This window comes from Megalops cyprinoides, chromosome 1 (assembly GCF_013368585.1).
Source record: "Megalops cyprinoides isolate fMegCyp1 chromosome 1, fMegCyp1.pri, whole genome shotgun sequence".
Taxonomy (NCBI): Eukaryota; Metazoa; Chordata; class Actinopteri; order Elopiformes; family Megalopidae; genus Megalops; species Megalops cyprinoides.
In genome coordinates, this window is record NC_050583.1 from 58,195,273 (window position 1) to 58,217,961 (window position 22,689).

Below are 22,689 nucleotides of genomic sequence, written 5' to 3' on the forward strand. Positions count from 1 at the left end.
TATGGCTATCCTCTCAAGAGCAAACCTTACACCATTCTTAACTGTCATATGGTTTTAAAATTAGGATATCATTTTGTGCACAATCTGGCATCATTTGATCTCATTCACTGTATACTATCGCTCTGGCTGCTTTGTCTATTTTTCTCTGTCAATGATTAATTGTTATTCTCTCTCATTATTTCTATGCACTGCATTCTGTGACAATGCTATTGTTAAAAGAGTTATGGTAAATGACATGTGACTGATATTCATCGATTGTGCACCATTTTCAATTCAATATTTTTCTTGGAAATGCAATGCAGAGAGAGCTTCACAATGTACAGTGTGCAGGTTTTTCTTAGCTTCACACTCAAACCATTATTGTCCATGACAGGTAATACATCAGCAACTGGGATATCGACTTGCACTAATATGAGAGGTGAATGGAATTCACAATTGAACGACACGCTCAATTACCTGGAGAGTCCATGTTTTCTCCAGTGCTGGCCTGTGAGGGGTGCTCTTGCAAGAAGAGATTGGCATGAGCGAGGTGTTACTCCCTGATCTTGTAGGCCCTGGTCCTGGGTGTTCAGCATACTGCTATCCACCGCTTTCTGGATCAAGTCCATCACCATGTCTTTCTCTTTTAAAACACAAGGAGGTTAACACATTTTCTAATATGGCCAGAAAATGTGTTCATGTGTTAACTACTTTCAGGCTATGGATGTTCTGTTTTAGACCTTGCTCCTCCTGAGCCAGCAAATCAGACCACTTGTAGTTTCAGGAATGGCAAAAATAGGATTTTCAACGTGACATGTGTTTTATTCTTTCCTTAATTGGATCACTTTAGTGGGACTTTCAATTATTTTATTTTTCTTCCTTTAGCACCATGCACTGTTCCTGCTTCTGTGTGTCTGGCAACCGTTGGAATATTTTGCAAGACTGTTACACTACAGCAGGTTTAATTATCCATAAATGTAAAAGTGGAAAGTATTCTTACTTAGCTTACATTTCACATTATGGGGCTATAAATATACTGGAGGACTTTAGGATCCAGGGGTACAACTACATTGTCCCAGCTGGCCGTAGAACATGTGGCACAATGGTCCATTTGAGTTCAGTCTAGTTCCTAGCTCACTACTGCACACTGGTGACATACATACTCTATATTAAAAGGCACTGTGCCACTAAGATTGGAAAAAACAGAGAAAGTGATTGGTTATATAAATAAAGAATTTACAGTTCGTTCTGAAAACATTTTATTAATTTTCAAATGCTTACTGATTTGTTTCCACAGAAATGTTATTTTAGCTTTATTAATGTTATTTTATGTTAATTTATGTTGATGTTAATTTGATGTGTTAATTTATGCAATTTTAATTTGAAGAGATGTACATATTAATACACATGTAAAACGAGTTGACCATTCCTTCAGCCCTGGGTGCCTGATGCAGGACTGCAGTGGTTATTAGAATTGAAGCGCTCACCTCTCTGTCCTGCAAGGAGCAGCCACTGCTGGACCTGAGATAAGGAATCAGTCTGGAGGATTTGGCACAGAAGTTCCAGCACCTGTGAAGAGGGTCAAACTTAGAGGGGCCTGCTATCCACGGGGTCTGATGGTCTGCCAGTCAACAAAGCCTCAGGGAGGAAATCCATAAAGGCAACAGGATGGTGCAGTTCAGTTCAATTCAATTCAATACATTCTGCCTGAGGACAATTCTCAAAAGGCAATGTCTTCTGGAAAACCAAATGAAATCATTCTAGCGTGTACAGTCGGGCAAAATTGTCTTTCTGAGAAAAGGTAGGGCATTCTGATTATTATCTATCTGGGTGCAGATTGTGTGTGATTTTGATCTATTTCTGAGTTGCTAGATGTTTTAGCCCTGTGGTGCTTTCTGTTGTGAAAATGGTCCACTTCACTTATACAAGGAAATGTACTACTAGTTAACTTTTTCCATATCTGTGATTCAGCCATCCTCATATATTTGTATTTATATTCAAAGAGAATGTCTTCATTGCATATGAAGTAAGGCAGTAGCTATTCAGAGACCATAACAGGGAGAACAGTACATGAATGCTCAAGCAAAGAATCACTCACATTTAAGTTCCCTTGAGTTCAGGTTCTAAATGCCAGTTGCTTGGTCAGTCCGATTTCATCAGAATAAAGGGACATCCCTACACACAGATAGAAAAGGGCTCCACTGTCTTACCATGAGCTCCTGGTGATAAAGGACTGGTGGTGGGGGTTGTCCCCTGGGTCCTGGGGCTCTCCGCGAGGAGTGGGAAGATCGTCTATCTGCAGCCTGCGAGCAGGGAGGAATGATCCGGCCAGTTTGAGCCGAGTACTGGGTCTTTCTGCAGGCCGCCCTGTCTTCTGGCCCCTGCGGGGTGGAGCACAGTGCACATTACATCCCACCTTCCACCAGACTCCCCCTTCCTTCATACAGCCTACACATGGTTGATTACTGTAAGCTGTGATTTAAATGTGCTTCCCTCTGATGGAACCTAAAGCCAAAAATAAACCATTGTTGTCAATCTATCACAAGAAGGGTCAGATTCATTTGTGCACTACTTTTTCAGTGGTCCCAGAGGGCTTTGCATCCACCTGGGTGATGCATGACATTAGCTGGTGAAGAGGTGAGTTATGTAACCACTTAAACTGGAGGTGGATTAGCTGGTCAGTAGGAAAATTAGGTCAGGACACTGGGGAATACCCTGACCTTTGCAACAGGGGTTAGAGGCTCATTAGTGACCATTGTGAGACAGGAACACGGAGTAATGTCTCATCTGAAAAGCACTGTCTCCAGTAGCACAGTATCCCCATCACAGCAGTGGGGAATGAGTTTTCTGCCTGATCCAGAGGGAAGACTTCCCCATACTCATCCACCAAAATTAATAAGCACAGCTCCACTTAGCTTCAAATGTTTGGCAGAGAATGTTTGCAGGTTGGTAAGCCTTTTAGAAAACATCTGCACACTTTCAGGAAATGAAAAATACATTTGTGATTCACATTTCTTGTTCGTTTTTTTAATTGATCATCATTGATCAACTCAAAATTATCCCTCACATTCATACTTGAGAGCAGATTACATACTTCAAATATAAAACCTAAAACTTGAAATCAGAGCACTGATTTGCTGGTGGGAAGGAATCTGGAAGTTAATTGATCAGATGTCATGCCTTCACTTGTCTTGTTTAAACCTGTGGTACAATCACAGTGCTTTAATTAAACCTGTTTTGAATCATGTTTCCAACAGTTCAAATGACATCAAAATGAAATACAAAATGTTGGACTGTTTATATTCTAGAACTTTTTAGGCTTTGTGGTATGATCTGAACTCTGTGAGTGGGTGGTAAACCATGGCATGGTCAAAGTGTGTAAAAGCCTGAGGACAGAAATCTGGAATTTGAATAAGCAGACCTACTGCATATTCTGTTAACAGTCTCTTTGGCATTTTAACATCCAGAAAATCATACAATCCTTGTGTGACAGGTACAAGTTTACTCTTGTGAGCAGAAATGACAGATGCTGGAGTTATAATGTCACAAAATGTCAGACATGAATTATAAAATGTGCGAAAAAACACTCTGCCAGTGTTCATTGTTTTTGTTAGGGTGCCTGATATGATACCAAGCTCAGTGAATATTGCAGTGTTACCATAAAAAAAGGGAAAAAGCTATGGCACTGTCAGTACTGAGGAAAAGTGGAGACAGAGTGGAGACAATGAACACTATTGCACTGAATGGTATATATTTAAATTAAGACATGGTTTTCATTTATGGACAATATTCATGCTTACAATATGAAATAGCTTACACTTTTCACTATATGGCGATACATAATAAAAAAGGAAGTGTGTTTTTTTTACAGTATGGAACGGCTTATTCCTCACACTGTACAAATGAATGTGATCATTCTTGTCAGAGCTGGTCAGAAACTCAATCTAGAAAACAATTGCATACTCACAGCTTTTTTGTCGTTTCTGACTGCCGAAATGCTGACTTTTGCAGCCAGATCTTTAAGCTCTTCCCTCCAGGTTTCTGACAAGAGAGCTATATAAAACAGGTCTTTCAACTCTTCTGTTCTTCTTGAGCAATATGAAAGCCATGTAGCATGTTGTAGTTGTAGTTCTCCACATTCAAGGAAACCTTACACTTTGAATTGCACTTTAATAAGTGGCCAGTCAAACAATGCCTTACACATCACACATAGAGTTCATTGCTAATTATAAACTACCTGAAGAGACCACTGATTGATTTACTGCTGTGTTGTATGCATTTTTTCCACTACAATCCAAAAACTGACAACATAAAAATATATTCAAAAATCAGTAAAACATATATTCATAAATGCATCATACCTCTACTGTGGTTTGCGCTGTTAATTCCACTGCTTTGCCTATAAAGATCCTGAATCGCAGGTGCTCCAGGCATAGTTCTGGGTAGCTGGCTCTTAATGAATGGGTGAGGTAATAACGGGGTGGTAACATACCAGTCATCATTAACCATACACACTGGATTCCCATTCAGACCTACAAAACAAATGACTCATCACATAATATGCATACAATAATAACACATCCACATTTGCCATGAGAAACAAGTGTTTGTCATTGTAGAGGCATGTAAATCATTTGTTAATTCTTTAAGGTACAGAATCAATCTACCTGCAAGGTACTTTTTCTGTAACTTTAATGAACAAAATCAGGCAGGTAACACTGTTTTGATTCCTTTTGGCTGAAGCTCATCCTCAGCTTTACCCCGTGAATGCCTTTATGCCCATACTCAAAAATCCTATTTAACACATGAGAACTGATCAAAAGGCTTCTTCCGTCCCTGTTGCGAATGCTGTGGAATATTCATGAGAAGTCCTACTGGGATCTAAAGATGACATACATCACTGGACCCCAGGAATGAAACATTACTCAGCCCTGAAAGCTGGGAAACAACACCAAAATCCATACGAGAACCGGAAAGAGGATATTATGGCGCTCCACACCATGAGGTCATTAAAAAGAGAACATGATTGCAGGATTAAAACCAGAAGCCATATATTTCTCTTTGATATGAATATGACTTGGGATATCTGCTGAAGAAAGCTGTGACTCTGTTGTGCGTCTTAGCCACCACAGAAAACCGCCGGTGGTAACATATTTACATTCCCATTTTATATTTTGCCATTTGGCTGACACTTTTAACAGTGAATTACAACTAACAAGCACAAAGTGCATGTAATAATGTTGTCTGAAAGCTGGCACACACAGGGCAGAAATGATCACATCCGGAACACTCGTCAGCTACTTACATAATAAAAGTATTTCACAAGCAATTTTTAGCTTTGAATTAAATCAGACTCAATGACATGCTCAACTCAGTAAAGTACACAGTAACCATAAAGTTGACAAAAAATGATTTTCTAAAAAGTATTTTCTAAAAGTATTTCCAAAAAATGCAAATAATATCTGGATAAAAAAATCATTAAGTAAATGAATGACATTTTGGTTGCAGTGATCATCAGAGATACATAATGAAATGAAAATATGATCACCTACACATATGAAACCCACATATGTGAACACGTGTGAAACCTGAATTTTGTGGTGCACTAGAACAGATCCTTGTCTTAAGAACCACACTGCAGTAACAAGTCTGGACAAGCCCTTCTAAAGACACCTTCCCAAGAATTTATTAGGCTAGAGCCTGAGTTTTTATAGGCACAAGACGTGATTCACATGCCAAATGAGCAGCAAATATACTTAAGTAATTAGGTTTCCTTTTAAGCCAAGAACATTTTATCTGAAGGGGTGAGGATAGAAAATAACTTTTGAATAACTTTTAATATGACGTTTATCCTGGGATACCCAGCACTCTGGAGCAGGCATATTAAAAAGCACTGTGGGGTATGAAAAAGGACATGTTTTCAATTAGACCCCAAGACCCCATTCAGGAATGCATTTCCCCTATCTGCTACAGCACCCATACTGTATCTTTGAGCGTGACCCGTGAGTAATCAGCGTCCTGTAGTGACTCACCTTGAATGTGTGTCACCCTGTTGGGATGAGGGTTGTGACGGGAGAAGAAGGAGTGGTGACTCAAGGCGCCAAAACGAGGACTGCCTCTGGTGGCCATTTTGGTCACATCAGCTAAAGCCAGAGGATTGTCGAAAGACACATCTTCTGCCTTTTTAACGTTACAGAGGGCATCTCGATGGCTGAGAGCAGAACACGCAGGACGTGCTAATGTCTCTGCTGGTTTTCCGTCTGATGTGTCCATGGCCCTGGGAAAGACAACTGGTAAATTCTACAGTCTGTGTTTCTGGACTAAACCAGGGAGGTATAGTCTTCCCCACACACTTGGTGTCACAGTGTCAATGCATCAGTCTCAGTTGTATGCTGCTGTGTGATGACCTCTCCATTGCTGACATAATGATTTACAATTTTTGACAAAAGGTCTTAGAGTGGTTGCTACAGCAACCCACCCATCATCTCATATTACTAAATACTGGTTGTCATTCCTGTAACACCAACCATGTATATGTGTCTTTGTTTGAACTGCTACTGTATAGCATAGCCTCAGCAAGCCAAAAAAAGACATTTAGAAATGATAAAACTGAAAGTTTCAACAGTCAAGAGATGTACAACTGTTCCACATAACGGAGACATCTGAAAACACACACATAGCCAGTGAGACAGGAACAGCCAGTTAAATAAAGCCTCTGCCAGAAACTAAGTATCTACCTTGTTTCCCAGTAGAGAATGAAAGCGTTTTTGTCAGACCCCAGCTTTCATTTTCACATGGTTTCAACCACACACGTTTCACATAGTACATTCTCAGTTACCAAAGACAGATACTGTTTAACAATGTATTTTGACAGTCTGTCTTCTTTTGTATTTCAGATTAATGTAGCAGCACTACTCAGTTTTGCCTGAATGTTCTTTAAAGAATGTAGTACTAAAATTTCATTCCCATTGTGTTTTCTCTGATTAGATCCAAAATCAAGACAAAGATTTGGGTAAGTCTCAAAAGCAACTTCAAAACAAAGTGTTTAAAATCTTACCTTTTTCAGAAGCTCTGAAATCCCCAGTTAGTCCCAGTCTAAAGCCCAATGTTTTCAGAGTTGCTAGGAAACCAACTTTCAACACACAATGAAAAGCATCCTACTTCAATGGCTCGTACTTGATGCACCAACACCTACATTAAATTCAATCACGTTGTTAGATTTTTTTAACATTAAATTAAAATAGACTGAATACAAACTCTCCAACAAAAATATAATTTACATTCCAAATGAAGGGCTTTGTTGTCCATGCAAGACTCAACTGTTTTAAATAAGAATGGTGAAGTGTCACGTTTTTAATTTGGACCAACTAAGGCATACAAAACTAGAGTGGGAGAAATGCAAAATACGTTACAATGGAAGAAATTCAGTTTAAAATATTAATTTAAAGTAATCAAAATTTTATACACTGTGAACTTTAAAGATGCAGTCTGTGGTATTTTTTTTGCCCACCTCAGATGTAGTCTTCAAAATCAATATGAAAGTGAGTCAAATAAGTCAATACTAGAGTGCACACATCCTCTAGCCTTAACAGTTGCAGCTCTAAAATGTAATGTCTTCTTAGTCTCAAAGTCATCACCGTTTCATCAGATTTCATCCAGATTTCCATCCATTTCATACTCCACCTACAGCATGGCAAAGCTAGTTGTTTGACCGGTACAATTAACACCCAGCGTGTAAAATATTCCATTATACATTGTTTACAATATCAAATTAAACCCCAATTCAGCTCCATAAACAGAAACATTTAGGCTGTGCTTGTGAACATGCAGAAAAGGGTCTCAACAAATTGGATTTTCCCATATTTGATCTCAGACAAAGATTATGAAACTCTGCCTTGGTCTTTATGTGGACAAAGTACCATAAACCATCACCATATATGATTCCAAGGAAGACTTGAATAGAAAAAGCAACATAACAACAACATTGGGAGTCAGAAAAGTGAATCAAAGTACTCCTGCCAAAGTGATAAGTAATGTGAATGGCAATTAACTTAAACAGTACAGTACAGAAAAAAAATATAATATAGTAAATTATAAAATGACATTTGATTCCTTTAATTGCAAATAATTTCTGTAGTTGCCCTACCATCTACGTAAGGAAGCAAAGAATGGCAGCACCAATTAAACATGCAAATGAGCCTAATATCAGAATGTGATATTTTATCTGGCAGATAAGCAGCAGTCTATGAGTTAGACCCAATAGCAAGATCATAATGTATGATATGGTTTAACTGCATTCAACTTTTATCAATTGATAAAATGTGTAACAACATGACAGAGGGGACAGCAGATACCTTGGGATTCATTAAAAGTGCACACTTTCCTGTACCAAATAACACATAGAGATAACGTCCTGTTTTAATATTTTATAAACTGGAAAACACATGTTAGAAGGTCAAGCCCTCTAGAAAAGAACAGTCTTTCATTTAGTTTAATTATCTCACTGCGCAATCCAACAGTCCCCATCCAAAGAGATTAATCTGAGAGTCAATTTCAGGAAGACTAGGGGGAGTAGAAACGAAATCGTGAGGTTCACCATTTTCTTGCTGCATGTTGCAAACAGAGTTCAACAGATTGCAGACCAATATGAAATGCATTCCTCTGGCTATGTTCTTATGAAATGAATTTCTGTAGACTTAACATCAGAGCAACATCAGATGCAATTTTCAAAGTCTACATTATAAACTAACTGTGAACTTTAAAGACGTACTCTCTCTGTGGTATTTTTTCTTGGCCATCTCAGATGTAGTCTTCAACATTAATATAAAAGTGAGTCAATATAAGTCAGTACATGAGGGCATACCTCCTCTACCCTTACCAGCTGTATCAGATCTAAAAATCTACAGATGTCTTCTTTGTCCCTAAGAAAATGATTTCATCAGGTTTAATCCAAATTTAGAAATAACCTTTTCAATCATTCTGCTCATTGATAAACATATATACACACATTATGTGACAAACATTATTAATTGCAAATAATCTGCTCTCTGGAAACGCTTCACGAGTGGCAGCACCAATTAAACGTGCAAATGAGGCTAACAGCTAATTCGTCTCTAGTAACCTTTGGCAAAGCTAAATACCCTGTAATCTATTTCGGTTGCAGGTTTTTGCTTGCTGCTGGGCTTTCTGATTATATGTTTTAGTGTAAATATAACTTCAATCCTGTTTTTAATGTAAACATAAGATGAGTTCATTATTATATCATCATTATCATAATTATCGTTGTCCTCTTTCACATATTACAATATTTTTGTATTTCTCCTCAGGAGCATGTATGCTATAACTGTAAATTTAACCTTGGTTGTGATTACATAGAGGAAAACATAAGAAGCTACAGAACATCTCCATACCAAAAATAAGCACCATAATAGTTCATTCCCCAGACAGCAAATTTTACAGGAAAAAATAGTCTACGGTTCCACTGAATGTCGAAGATTCGTAAAGCCCTTAGAATACTGGCTGGCTGAACTGCAAATACTTCCTCCCCCTCCGTTTCTAAGCTCATCGACTGTCACAATACCCATCAGGAACAATCTTCCTTATAAGGATGGTACCAGGCGAACAGCATGAAAGTCTACGAGAGCAGCGGCACTGCGAGACGTTTATTACATCAGTTTCTTGAGGGTTTTTAATACACAGGGTCCGGATTTTCTTTCGTGACATTTTTTCCCGCAACAGGATATTTCGAAGACTAGCCAGGAACTCCACTATGACCACAGCCACGGAGATGGGGACAATAACTCCAGAAGTGTTGAAACAGCTTCTTCAGTTTTATAATCTCTCACGACAGGACTTCATTGATACTTACAACATACAGCCTCTCGTCTACATACCCGAGCTGCCGTTCAGCGCGAAAACAACATTCGTTATCATGTATGCGATTATTTTTGTCCTAGCGCTCGTTGGAAACAGTTTGGTGGTTTATATTGTTGTGAGAAAACGAGCGATGCAGACTGCTACCAATATCTTCATATGTTCTCTAGCGGTGAGCGATCTGCTCATCACTTTCTTTTGCATACCGTTCACCTTGCTTCAGAACATTTCCTCCGAGTGGCTAGGAGGTAAGTTTGAGTAGCACGCATACGACTCAAGGTAGGGTTATTGTGTTTTTTAGTCATTTTCACTATGGTTACTACAACCAGTAATTGTATTACCAGTTATATTACTTATATAACTAGTGGGTGCTATTTTATTGTGATCAATATAAAAGAAAAAAAATCTGAATGTATGGAAAACGTGGGAATGATTAAGTATATTTTAAGTAAGCAGTTAATAATGGTTAAAGTTGAGTAAAATTTGGACGGTTGTGAAATCTAAACACCAGATTCTAAGTAAAATAAGCCGAGAGATATTTAGGAATGGAATTAAGGAGGAAAAATAAAGGTGGTTGTATGTGGAGTGCCAAATGTGGCATAAATGTTACAGTTCTACATCCATTTCCCTTACCTTTTCCCTCAGCAATTTCATCATACATTTAAAACACTTTGCAAGTCCTTCTCCCTCAGAGGGAGACAGACTTGCAAAATGCTCTTCAGCTAATGGTCTTGTGTACAGAATTTTCCCAACATTTAGTAAATGTTTTTGCAAGATAAATATTAAATATATTAAATAAACACATGCATTCTACAAGTTTTAATTTAGTTAAGTTATTCCTACATTATATAAATGTGAGAACATTCCTCCATATGCCCGATTCTTGTGGTAGTAATTGCAAAGGTGTGGGAATGGTCAGGTAAAGGCAACAGAAGCAGGTAGGTGGGTGGTAGTCATGGATTCTGTATTCAATTAGTCTGACAGATCTCTCCACATAACAAGGTTTAAGATGCAGTACAGTTTGCATGCAGGTATATGTGGCAAGGAAATGATCCACATAGTTTTTTTTATTGATTTATTTATGTTACAATCTTATGTTATATATTATAGTGGCAGCATGATCTAGGTTAGAGGTACTGTTAGTAACAGCCAGCAAACTCTTCTATTTAATAGCAAGAAAATTAGTCAACTAATTCACCAAACTCACAGGTGAATGTTTCTTCATAAAAGATAAAGTAATTCTGAAATAAAGCAACTTGTCACAGTGGTAAATGAGAAATGATTTCTTAATCCAGTGTGTCAGTAATCACATACTGTAGTATGCACAACCACTGTGTCATTATTGATCATTGGCATATAACACAATTCTTTTCTGGATCAAATACTCCAACAGCGCATACAACACTAGTATTTGTTCATTGCAAAGGTAGCCAGCTGGTATGAAACTGACTTGAATCACTGAGGCAGTTTTTTAAAGCAATGCTATAGATCATTTTAAAAAGGTACAAGACACATAAAACAAAGACAGCAAGAATGTTGACAATACATTTTTGTAACTGGTTAAACGTTTAAATGTTTTACAGACAACTGAAACAAATGTCTTGGTATGCAAATGTGCATTAAACATCTCTCTCCAGTAGGAGAATACAGTAATAGAAATGTCTTTACACATAAACTCTCAAAGCTTGACTCGAAGACCACTGAAACACCCTGAACAACAGGATTCAGTTAGGTAAAAACAGCCCCACTTGGCACTCTGCACCAAGATATTACTGTAGCTAGGATAGTTGTTCCTACCTGAAAGTCTCGACAAGGTTCAAAATCAAAAGTGTACATTTTCTTAAATCGGAACTTATTCTGAAAAAGTAGTTTTAACTTGGGTGAATTTAGAGAGTTTTTCGGAAGCATTGGTGTCACTTCACAACACTTTCCCACCAACTGCGACTGGCTTTTCACAATGTTACTACAGTATGGCCATTGTCTACATATTTTTTAATGCATGACTAATAAGTAAAACAGTATGCTTAGCTAATCTGAAGGTGACAATAGGCAGGTTTCCTGGTGATATTAAAAAAAGTAAATTAAACATTGAAATCAACAGTGGCAAAGTGGCAAACCCATGGTAAGTGGTTTTGAGAAAAAAAAGTTTTGTGTCATTGATCAAGATGTTCTGTAAGAGAAAATTAGTGTTTTTGTTTAATTGCCTCCAGTTTTTTGTCTGTTCCAATCAAGTTATAAAGCTATAAACAAGCTATAAACTGATATAATGCATATAAAATGTCTTCTTATCAACAGCTCTTCATCAATCAGCTTTTATAACACTGCTCATTCTTGTGTTTAATGTTTTCTGATCCCCTACAAATTTGAAGAAGTTATTCTAGGTTAAGGTTTTTTTTAGGTTGGATTTTATAATATCTATGAATTTTGAAAGTTGAAGTTGCATTCATTGGAAAAAAGTATTGACATATCTTTGTTGCAAGCTATCCAAGTTAGATACTGGTCACATGCAGCCATACTTTTTACAGAACCGAGGATTAAGCTTTTTGGGCTTTTGCATTTAGAAATAACAAAATTGACTCCAAGGTCTCATACATGTGTATGTAATTCTATTTTTAAGGGCAAATTCAATGGAATATCAGTTGGAATATACTACATTGGCAGAAAAGATGACAGGTACCTTTCCCTGAACCATTCTTGCATAATACGCTTGGATGTGATGCCAAATTTGAAAGACTGTTTCATTTTCAGATGGTAAGATGGAAAAAAGCAATGCTAGTCAATGTTTTCCTGAATTATTTATAGTATGTTAGCTCTGTTTTCCTTCTTATCATTTGAGAAGAATGTGGTCTTTCATACATGATGTGGTAAAATACTATGTGGCATACTATCAAGTGCCAAAAAGTATCAGACAACATATCTTTGATATGAATGTAATATACCACAGTTGCAAAACCAGGCTCTAGTAAGGATATGGCTATGCTTGGTTGGAGACGGGATGCAGACAGTAAGTCACAGTCATAGTAATCAGTAAATTACTAAAAGTCATAGTAATTTGCAGTAATACCTGGATATATGTACATATGTATATCCATTTCTATACTCTGTATTTGAGGTATTTCACTGAAAGCAATGCAATATAGCACTGTGGTTGAAAGAGCACACTTCCTGAGGGATATGTCTATGTTTGTAAGTTGCTTATAACTGCTGCTATCAGAAAGTGACAAATTTATGTTGTATACAAATAATGAGCAATAGAGGGAAGAGACAAAAATAACATTAACATGAATGATATAGTCTTCTTTTATGGGAGCCCAGATGTTCCTGTACTGACAATAATGGTTATTTTCATGGGGGTTCTTCTTCATATAACACAAAAATGGTAAAAGTAGTAATTTAAAGCAGTGAAAGAAATTGGCATAAATTGTTCAAACAGCCTGGCCATAGGATAATTTCATCTGATCTTTTCCCTAAATGGAATTAGCTGATCGACTTGATAAAGACAGAAGATAATGATTATATTCCACTGTCCGGCATGCAAACCTTTGAACATCAGAAATCAAATATAATCTGGCAAAACCCACTAACATGTGTACAACAACTATTGCTCTTCAAAAGTCACAGTCTTACTAGCTAAGAACAATATAAATTAGCTAGCTAGTGAGCTACCCTCAAGTTTATTTTAAAGTCTGGTGAAAAATAAGATAATAAAATCAGTTGAATACTAGTGAGCTCTCTCAATACTGATAGACAAATGCAGTGTGTTACCAAATATACGCAATATCTAGCTTTTTAAGTATTTATGTACATTTTTGGATGATTTAATAAACAAATAACATAAGAGTTATAGTGCTCATCCAATATAGGACAAATGGTGTATTCCCTCTATCTGGTTGTTCATATGTAACTTCACCTCTCAGTTATGTGGTATGAGGATTTGATGGTGATTGAATAATACAGCTCCTATATAGATATTTGATACCACTCCTGACTCCGACAATACAAAAAATAACAATTTCATATCATAATTGTTTCAAAGAATCATTGACAGGGGTATTTTGGCTTTGAATCTGTGTTCTGTAAATAAAGCAACCGATGCATACTGTTGACTGACTAGTGATGAATGGTCAGTATATAATCTCATTGAAATCGCACTCCCCTCTTTCGTTGTATTGAAACATTTTTCTGAACCTCAGTTTTCAGTGCATTTTCTCTCACTAAGAGCAGTGTCAACCCTGACAAACATTTAAAGCACCAACAATATTCACAAGTATTGTTTCTCTAAACCAATCTTAGACTAATAAAAAAATACCATTTAAAGATAGTTTTAGTTTAGCCTCTTAGTAGCTCAGTGGTTAAGGTGCTCACCTTGAGCGCAGGCAAGGCTGTATGGCCTGGGTTCGATTCTAGCCATGCCATCAGCTAACAATGACTAACAGCCCACAGTGGGGGGACAAATTGGCTTTGTTCTCACAGCTCTTGGGCACGCTGAGATTCATCAGGCACCTGCGATTTGCTGATGAGGCCTTTGGAGTAGTGCCTGTCCTCCAATGAGTGCCCACTCTGTTGTAGCGCAGCTGTTAGCTGCAGGAAAGTGCATTGGAAGATTATATTCATCTCGCCTTGGTGCTCCTGTGTGAGCGCCGAGGTTGTCCTGGTGAGGCGAGCCTAGTATACAGGTGACCATTCCAAAAGTAGGGTTGCATGAAGTGAGATGATCGGTCTGACATTTGCTGGTAACCATAAATAAGACACCAAAATCATTATTAGGCTGTTTTTATTGTAATTTAATGTGGGTTAAGCATTTCATCCATGCTTTTAATTAGAGCTTTTGTCTACTTGCATCTTATCCTCTTATCTTTAAACTCCTCTTTTAATCTACATAATCAGATCAGGAAGATCACCATAGCAACTTAAGGTGAGAAAATGAAAAACATCCAACCAACCATCCATCTCCAATTAAAACTTTCCACATAATTGTATGTGGTGATAAGGCCAATAGGTTGGCAAATTTGTGACTCATTATTACGCCATTTACTTTAAGGATGGAGGAAAATATGTTTCTAATAGGGAATGCTGACAAGATGTATCGGTAGAGTACACAAATAAAACACCCATTAAAATTACCTTTGTCAGTGTATTTATCAATAATAATATTAAAAAGTTTTTACTAAGTTTTCTAATTACCTGGGAGTTTTCAGACATTTGTGCAACTAATTACTTGAAATGGAAGTAAGAAAAGAATATTTTATCCACTAGTCAAACATTATAGTCCTTAATGGAAGATTGATGCAAGATGAGCAAAAATGAAGTAGGTGGATGAATGCTTGCTAATTAAAGAGACAGTTCAAGTTAGTCAAGATTGCTTTTTTCGATATAATCCGGTGTTTTTATAGGCATTGGACTTGAATGTAGAAGTTCTGTTCTCACAATAAAGGATGTTTTTTTAACATTCTCATTATTTAATGCTGCAGTTTTACAACAATTGCAAAAGTCGTTATCAACAAACATTCAAAGTAGCACAAATATAAATCACGTAAATCCAACTTATTTGATTTAAATATTTTCTTTTAGTCTTAGGTTTGTTGTACATGTTAGTTATCCTTGCTTTAGCTCAGTTTCAGATTTTTCCTTTAAGCTTATTCATTGTCAGAACCACCATTCAGCATGAAAACCACCATTCAGATGAAATATTTACAAACAAACAATGCAGTCTGTTCTTGTTGGCCAAACTTAATAAATAAAAAATTGGGAAATCACACTCAACGATTCAACAAAACAAACTCCTTTTTAGGTATATGGAGGGCTCTTAGCCCAAAATAACGTCTTCCTGTCTTAAAAAACTAAATACATTATTTGGCTTAAAAAAGGGTTAATTCCCTTTGCGTTTATGTCATTCATTTAAAATAAGAGTTTAACCCAGATTTTAAACAGCAGCACATTAAAAACTTGAAATCTTGAAACGCTGACCCAAAATAACCTGAGCCTGGCATGTTTTGTTGGGTTCCATTGAGTTTGGATCAGATTGCAGGGCAAGAACAAGGGATATGTCTGTGAACAAGTTAGCAAGGTGGCAAGATGCAATCATTACATTTGAAAGATTTTCAAAAACAAGTGAGATAGGCATCTCAACTTTCGTTCTGGAATCCAAAATTGAATATTCATTGTAGCTAGAAAATGTATCTCTCGGGTGGTTTTTTGTTACAAAGTAGGTAAACGAAAAAGGTTAAGTCTGTTCTAGCTTTATAGCTTGATCTAGTTTTATAGCAAGCAAGCTTACTACAAAAATGTCAGTGTTACTGTAGGTACCTAATTGTGCAATTTCACCTCACTAAGTACTTGAAACATGAAGGAAACATAAAGGAACATTAAATATTCACTTACTCTTCTGTTTTTCATATATTATCATCAGTGATAGCCAGACCTTTCATTTCAATGCATGCTTAGTGAAGGACCTTTCAAAGTGCAATGATTGAGGCAATCATGTATGCACATCATCAGTGGGGAACCCATTTATACTTGGAATCTTCTGAAAAAAATTTGCCTATGGTGCTCATGGTAACATAATGGCAGAGAGGCAATTCAGTGCCCTCCCCCACCCGCTGGGATTTTAATAATCTGTGTTCAGTGCTCCAGCACGTGACCTCTCACCGCTACTGCATATTGTTGAAGAAAAGCTGAAAATGACATACGCTTCAACCTGCATTGTTTTGTTTCCATTTTAGGTGTCCTGGTGTGCAAGACTGTCCCCTTTGTGCAGACAACAGCCATAGTGACGGGAATCCTCACAATGACTTGCATTGCTGTGGAGAGATACCAGGGCATTGTCTACCCTCTAAAAATGAAGAGGCAGTACACGCCACAGAGAGCCTATAAAATGCTAGGTGCTCCCATAGAGATACGATGCACTCACTGGAACAAACTCTGCATTTAATGAAATATTCAGTGTTGGTCACGTATGAGAGTGTGGACTGGCTATTATGAGAGCCCTCACACATTTATTCACAAGTCGCACTTAATATTTGTGTACTGGTGCTGTCAGCTCTTTAAGTATTGTTATGTGGGCATTTGAATGGCTAAATGGGTGCTGCAAAGAGTAGTTTGTGTAAATTTGCATAAACTGCTGTGGATGAGAAATCACAGAAACGTTGAAAAGGCAGTGCTCTTAGTGCTCTTAGCTTGCAAATTGACGTATTTAGTATCCAATGTATATATAATTAAATGCCTTTATAATTACCAAAATGCCACATAAACTCATGTAACGTAAAATAATGTATAACACTAAACATTTTATGTCAAAATCTTACTACATTGAAAATTAAAGTTATTATTAAATTTTTCATGTTTGTTGAATTCTAATGCTATATATTGGATTATTTGAAAAAAAAAAAAAATTCTGTTGCTCTTAAGGTCATAATGGTATCTTATATTTGTTTGTACAGGAGTTGTGTGGATTGCCGCTGTGATCGTTGGATCTCCCATGCTGTTCGTACAGCAGTTGGAGGTTAGTGTTAAATATACATACCATACTTACATTAACATTTATTCATTCGGCAGATGCTTTTATCCAAAGCAACTTACATAGGTTACAGTTCTTTACAATGTTTTCTATTGATACAGCTGAGGCAATTGTGGGTTAAGTACCTTGCCGGCAACCTTTCGGTTATGAGTCCTGCCCCTTAACCATTGTGCCACACTGCCGCCCTGAACTCACTGATTCTCCAGCAATGTAATTTAGTTACATTGTGAATACCTGAGACACAGGCATGGCATTCAACCAACAATATATTTTTCAATGAATCCTGTTTTGAAATACTTACAACCAATGGTTCAGATTAAAGGTTGAGAACTAAATGAAATATGATTAATGGTATTTTGGTTAATTGAAGTAGTATAGCTCTGTGTCAGTATTGTCTGTCTGAAAGCATGTTTGCTACAGTGCACAGATGGAGCATGGAATCCTAAAGAGTAGCAGTCCTTGTGGAGTGTCTCGGTGGCTGCAATATAATACCACCACAAAGCAACTGAAATTCTTACAGAGATGACAAGAACAGATCTTTACTATATATACTCCTGACCATGAACCAGTCCTATTCATTATGCTTTCAGAACAGTAAGAACTCTAACTCAGCAGTGTCAAGTGAATGGTTGACTTTATCCACAGCAACTTCTAAATGTAAAAGAATTCATGACTTTGGAACAATATACCGTAGAAATAAGTCATTACTTGATTGCATTCATGACTAGACTGTATATTTTTTTTGGTGTTTCAATAGATAGTGCTATGAAGGTTAGAACACAATATCATCAAAGTGTCACTCAAGGACCATCTCTGTCTCAAAGAAAATGAGATTTAGAATCATAGTTCAAAATGTATGCTAAGTCTAGTTGAATGTGTTGATCCAAAGAATAAAATGAGCCAGTGTCACTATTGTAACTGTGTACTTATGGGCGTAAAGTATTAATTCCACCCCATTCATCTTGAAATGTTAATTAATGTAAGAGACTGTACGGATTTAATGCAAACAGTCTAGAAACCCGGCTATGTAGTGGTATCAAAAGGTATAAAACCACGGTAAATATATGTTAATATGTATGCTAAATGATATTTCCCTGCCATTATTCATCATTCAGATTCTAGGCAGACATTGAAGTCAGAATGTTAGAATATACTAAACAGTTCCTATGGGACATGATTTTGTTTGAATTTTTTTGAAGAGGATGGCCACATGAAAATTAGTCTCATAGACCTTGTAGTTAAAATGAATATGTCCATTGTCATTGATTAATTTACATAGATTTTGTGGGTTTTATGATCAGGTTTTATATTGTAGGAAATGGACAGTATTATCCATTGAGTTCAATCAGGACTAGTTGCTAAGAATGTAAAAAAAGGACTGCATTGACTTCATACACTTAATATAAAATAGAATTCGCTATCATGCAGAATTTATGAATCTATTTTTAAATTAATTCCACCAGGATCCCCATCAGAGATGGTTTTTCTCCAGTACATTAGAAACCTCTGACTCGATACATTCATTTTTACTCCTCCGCTATTTTTCCTCCCAGGTGAAGTATGACTTCCTGTATGACCACCACCACGTCTGCTGCCAGGAGCGCTGGCGTTCTGTCACACACCGGCAGGTCTACGCCACCTTCATTCTGGTGGCTCTCTTCCTCCTGCCCCTGACAGCCATGCTTATCCTCTACAGCAGGATAGGGATCGAGCTGTGGATTCGCAAGCGGGTTGGGGACTCCTCTGTCTTAAGCACCATGAACCACAGTGAAGTTAACAAGATCTCAAGGTACAGAACCGCTAGGGAGCAGCTGTTCTTGCTCCTGAGTGGCACAGGTGGTAAAGCTGGTCATTTAAAGCTCAGGGTGCCACATCTGAAGTTTGAGTCTGGGGTGTGTCATCAGCTGACAACGCCTGGTGGTCCACTGCAGTGGAATGTAATTGGCTCTGCTCTACTGTGGCTTAGATGGGTTGTCAGCTTTCCCGTAGTGCACCATGGAACTTGTATGGTGAAAAGTATCTGTTGTCTGCATGTGACTATATCGGAGGATTGCATTCGTTGTGATTCTGTGGTCCTGTGCTGATGCAGAGGATGTGATGGTAAGGCAAGATAATACACAACTGACAGCTCCAAAGTGAAAAGTGAAAAAGTGGAAAAGGTCAAGGAAAGGACACTGTTCTTATGCTGCTGTTTTTTTTTTTGAGAAAACCAAGTCAATATATCAAGCTCATTAATCCTTTTGCTTTTTCATGACACATTTTGTATTCCACCTGTATCCTCACTCAATCTACAGTGTCCACCCTAAGGACAATACTACTGCTAACACTACTTGTAAAATAATGCCAATAATAATAGTAAGAACGATAATCACATCTATACACTCAGCTTGCAATTAGAGGAGCTGCAGCCACAGTCAGGACACATGGCTGCCCTTGAAAATCCCTTGTGTCCATCAGCTTTGGAGAGATCGATGGGACACAGACTGACGTCCTGCGTCCACCATAATGAGGGAGGTTGCTTACTCATTGCTTGCTCATCACTTAATCATGTTTCTGACTGGGGCAGAAAGAAGAAGCGTGCTGTTAAAATGATGATCACCATTGTGCTGCTCTTCACCATTTGCTGGGCTCCCTTCCATACGGTTCACATGTTGTGTGAGTACAGTAAGTATACTCTCTCAGTCCGTCTGAATTTTCAAGGCTCAAGGTGTACTCATCAATCACTACTGTATGAAACATTGTGCATTTTTTACCTATATTTTACATTTTTAACCACCAAGTGAATTGGTGGTTAAAAATGTAAAATGAATTTAAACATGTTTCATTCATGTTTTCTTATGTTCTGTGGTAGAGATTGGCAAATGACAAGGTTTAAGTGAAGCTGAATAGGAAGTCACCTCACCAGGTGCTTCAGGTGTATATCAGTTCCAAACTGAGCAATATTAAAACCTTAAGAACTCCGCCCATCAGCCACACCTGCCACATAGATACTGAAGGAACTAAAACATGTCACCTCTCTGTCCAGATAACCTGGAGAAGAAGTACGATGAGGTCACCGTCAACATGATTATTGCCATCGTGCAGGCCATTGGATTCTTCAACTCCTTCAATAACCCCATTGTGTACGCCTTCATGAACGAGAACTTCAAGAAGAACTGCATGTCCACCCTCTCGCGCTGCATCAGAAAACCCAACCAGCACGGTGTTGCCATGGAGAGGCCTAAACTGACCGTGCATTTCACTAAACCAATCAACCAGGAAGCCTTCCTTGGGGACAAGGACAAATTGGGCACCAAGCTCCACATTTCTGGGAACGCTCTGCTAGGGACACCACGTGTACAGACATCCACAGCTTTTGTTGAGGAGAAAATGTCCACTGTCAATTCTGAGCTACCAGCCAGCAGCTACTCCTGTTCACAGTGAACGTGCATCTGCATTTAAATGCATTTACTCTGTGTGGTCAGCCAAGCAGTCTGGTTCCACTGGGCAACTTCAGAGAAGTCACTGTGATGATTCAGGTTATATATATCTGTAAAATTAGACACTGTTAAAACTGTGAATAATTGTGGTCTCTGCAAGTTTTTTTTTTTTTTTGTAAAATTTCATTGAAACTCCTGCAGTACTGTATGTCAATTCAAGGGAGTGTCGTCAGAATAAAAACGTGTCAGTATTTTGTGAATATCAAACATTTATGAGAACAGGGCTTTAAGTGAAGCAGTTGGTTCTGTGCCAAATACCTTCAAAGCATGTTGACCGTGCATGAAGTTCCATTATTGTAAAAAGTTCTCTTTTTAAATGTAACCCACTTTACTTTCTAAAGACTGGTTCTTCATTATACTGAGGGGCTCATGCCTCCTGGGTCTCTGCCAGTGTGGGGGAAAGGCACAAATATTTTTCTACCCTATATTTTGTTGTCCATTTATATGATCTTGCAGGTTATGATATTGCTAATATGATGCTGTAATGTGTATTGTTGTGTGGCATCAGAAGAATATGACCAATACTTTGATGTTGTCACAATCTGCCATCTTTATGCACAGAAATGTTATGAATCGTAGAGAAACATTTGAATTTGCACCAAATATTGTAAATCACCTGTGACTTTAAATTTGTATGTACTATTTCTCTTCTGTATAGGCAAATTGTGTATCTAAAATTCTGTATCTAAAATTATTTACATTTATAATAAACAGAAGCTTAATATTAAAGGTGAAAGTTGTAACTCATTTGATGCAGCATGTCAACAAGAACCCACTGAAATACCACATTTGAGAATTCAGCATTAGGCTTCCAATGGCTTATGTAACAGATAATGACAGCTTGCTGAATGTTACATTACTGCCCGAAAAGTTTCTCTGCTGGATTTCTTGGCACGGGTTGTTAAAAATCAAATGTGGCCAAAATGAAAATGTCACTTGGGCTTTATCTGGATAAAGGAGTATTTGTGATGTCTTCTGGAAACTCCTGTAAATTAAGTTTTGTGGAAATTGTGTACAACAGTGAGAACAAGAAACATCGCTTATAATGGTTAGATTTGGAAATAGCCAGTGAATATTTTATGTAAGGCTTTGCTTAGAGAATCTACTGTAACTCTTGTGACAATCATATAAAATGTTTTTAAAAAATGTGGTTGTCAAAAGTGGTGTTCTATAGATGAAGACAAATGTTTCATATTTCATCAGATCTTTTCCCATGAAAAAAATCTTGTTTTCACTGACAAAATGCAATTTATGCTTTTATGACCTGAAGCACAGTCTGTACAAGGGAGTGAGTTCTGAAATGATGGTTAACAATATAAGGTTCATTCAAGTCAATATTGCAGTGTTTTTATATTTCTGGAATACTGCAGTCATTTATTTGTATCACTTGCTTTGCAAAATAAACCAATAAATGAGAGCTGACCTGAGGCCTGCCTTTTTGACATTGTCATAATATCAACAGATCAGAGATGGAAATTGATTCCATGACAGCTATGATGTCATCAGCCAAGTCACTCCTCCTTAGCATGGTATTAGCCAGTAAAGTTACATGATGAGGTATCCAACATCCTGAGTTGTCTACTTGTGCCATCAAGTGTATTGTGCACGCTAACCCAATGCTCATGTTCCGTGACTGGACTGTGATACTAACATTGCTTAACCCTTGTTTTCACTAACATTGTCCAACTCCTTATATAACTGATGTGATCAGCTTGATGTTAAATTTGACTTAGTGTAGAAATAGTGCATATGCAAGTTTGTAAGGAAAAAAACAAACCCACTCACACAGAAGTTAGTTATGTACAAGGTTCTGCCATTCATCCAAATCATGCCAGTCAATGG

At 37.5% G+C, this 22,689-nt stretch overlaps 2 protein-coding genes across 2 annotated transcripts; one reads left to right on the top strand and one right to left on the bottom strand.

The window, feature by feature from the left end:
• Positions 1-452: 452 nt before the first annotated feature.
• On the bottom strand, positions 453-6,252 carry tbata (thymus, brain and testes associated). Its single transcript, XM_036550206.1, has 6 exons — positions 6,012-6,252; positions 4,341-4,511; positions 3,947-4,032; positions 2,190-2,360; positions 1,467-1,548; positions 453-622 (listed from the first exon to the last, which is right to left on the bottom strand). The coding sequence occupies exons 1-6, from the start codon at positions 6,250-6,252 to the stop codon at positions 453-455; spliced, it is 921 nt and encodes a 306-aa protein (XP_036406099.1).
• Positions 6,253-9,628: 3,376 nt separating this feature from the next.
• Positions 9,629-20,791, top strand: LOC118793075 (pyroglutamylated RF-amide peptide receptor). The gene is made up of 6 exons (XM_036551052.1): positions 9,629-10,100; positions 16,575-16,733; positions 17,292-17,353; positions 18,922-19,157; positions 19,935-20,032; positions 20,394-20,791. Exons 1-6 carry the CDS (start codon positions 9,749-9,751, stop codon positions 20,789-20,791), a joined length of 1,305 nt encoding a protein of 434 aa, XP_036406945.1. The 5' UTR covers positions 9,629-9,748.
• Positions 20,792-22,689: the final 1,898 nt, after the last annotated feature.

Bases quoted from the DNA above. Each gene is read 5' to 3' on its own strand.
- LOC118793075 (XM_036551052.1), top strand. From the start codon at position 9,749: ATGACCACAGCCACGGAGATGGGGACAATAACTCCAGAAGTGTTGAAA. The intron at 17,354-18,921 runs GTTAGTGTTAAA...TTTTCCTCCCAG, and splicing joins TGTTCGTACAGCAGTTGGAG to GTGAAGTATGACTTCCTGTA. The intron at 19,158-19,934 runs GTACAGAACCGC...TGACTGGGGCAG, and splicing joins GAAGTTAACAAGATCTCAAG to AAAGAAGAAGCGTGCTGTTA.
- tbata (XM_036550206.1), bottom strand. From the start codon at position 6,252: ATGGACACATCAGACGGAAAACCAGCAGAGACATTAGCACGTCCTGCG. The intron at 4,033-4,340 runs GTATGATGCATT...TGTTTTATATAG, and splicing joins CAGCGCAAACCACAGTAGAG to CTCTCTTGTCAGAAACCTGG. The intron at 623-1,466 runs GTGAGCGCTTCA...GTGTTTTAAAAG, and splicing joins GCTCCTTGCAGGACAGAGAG to AGAAAGACATGGTGATGGAC.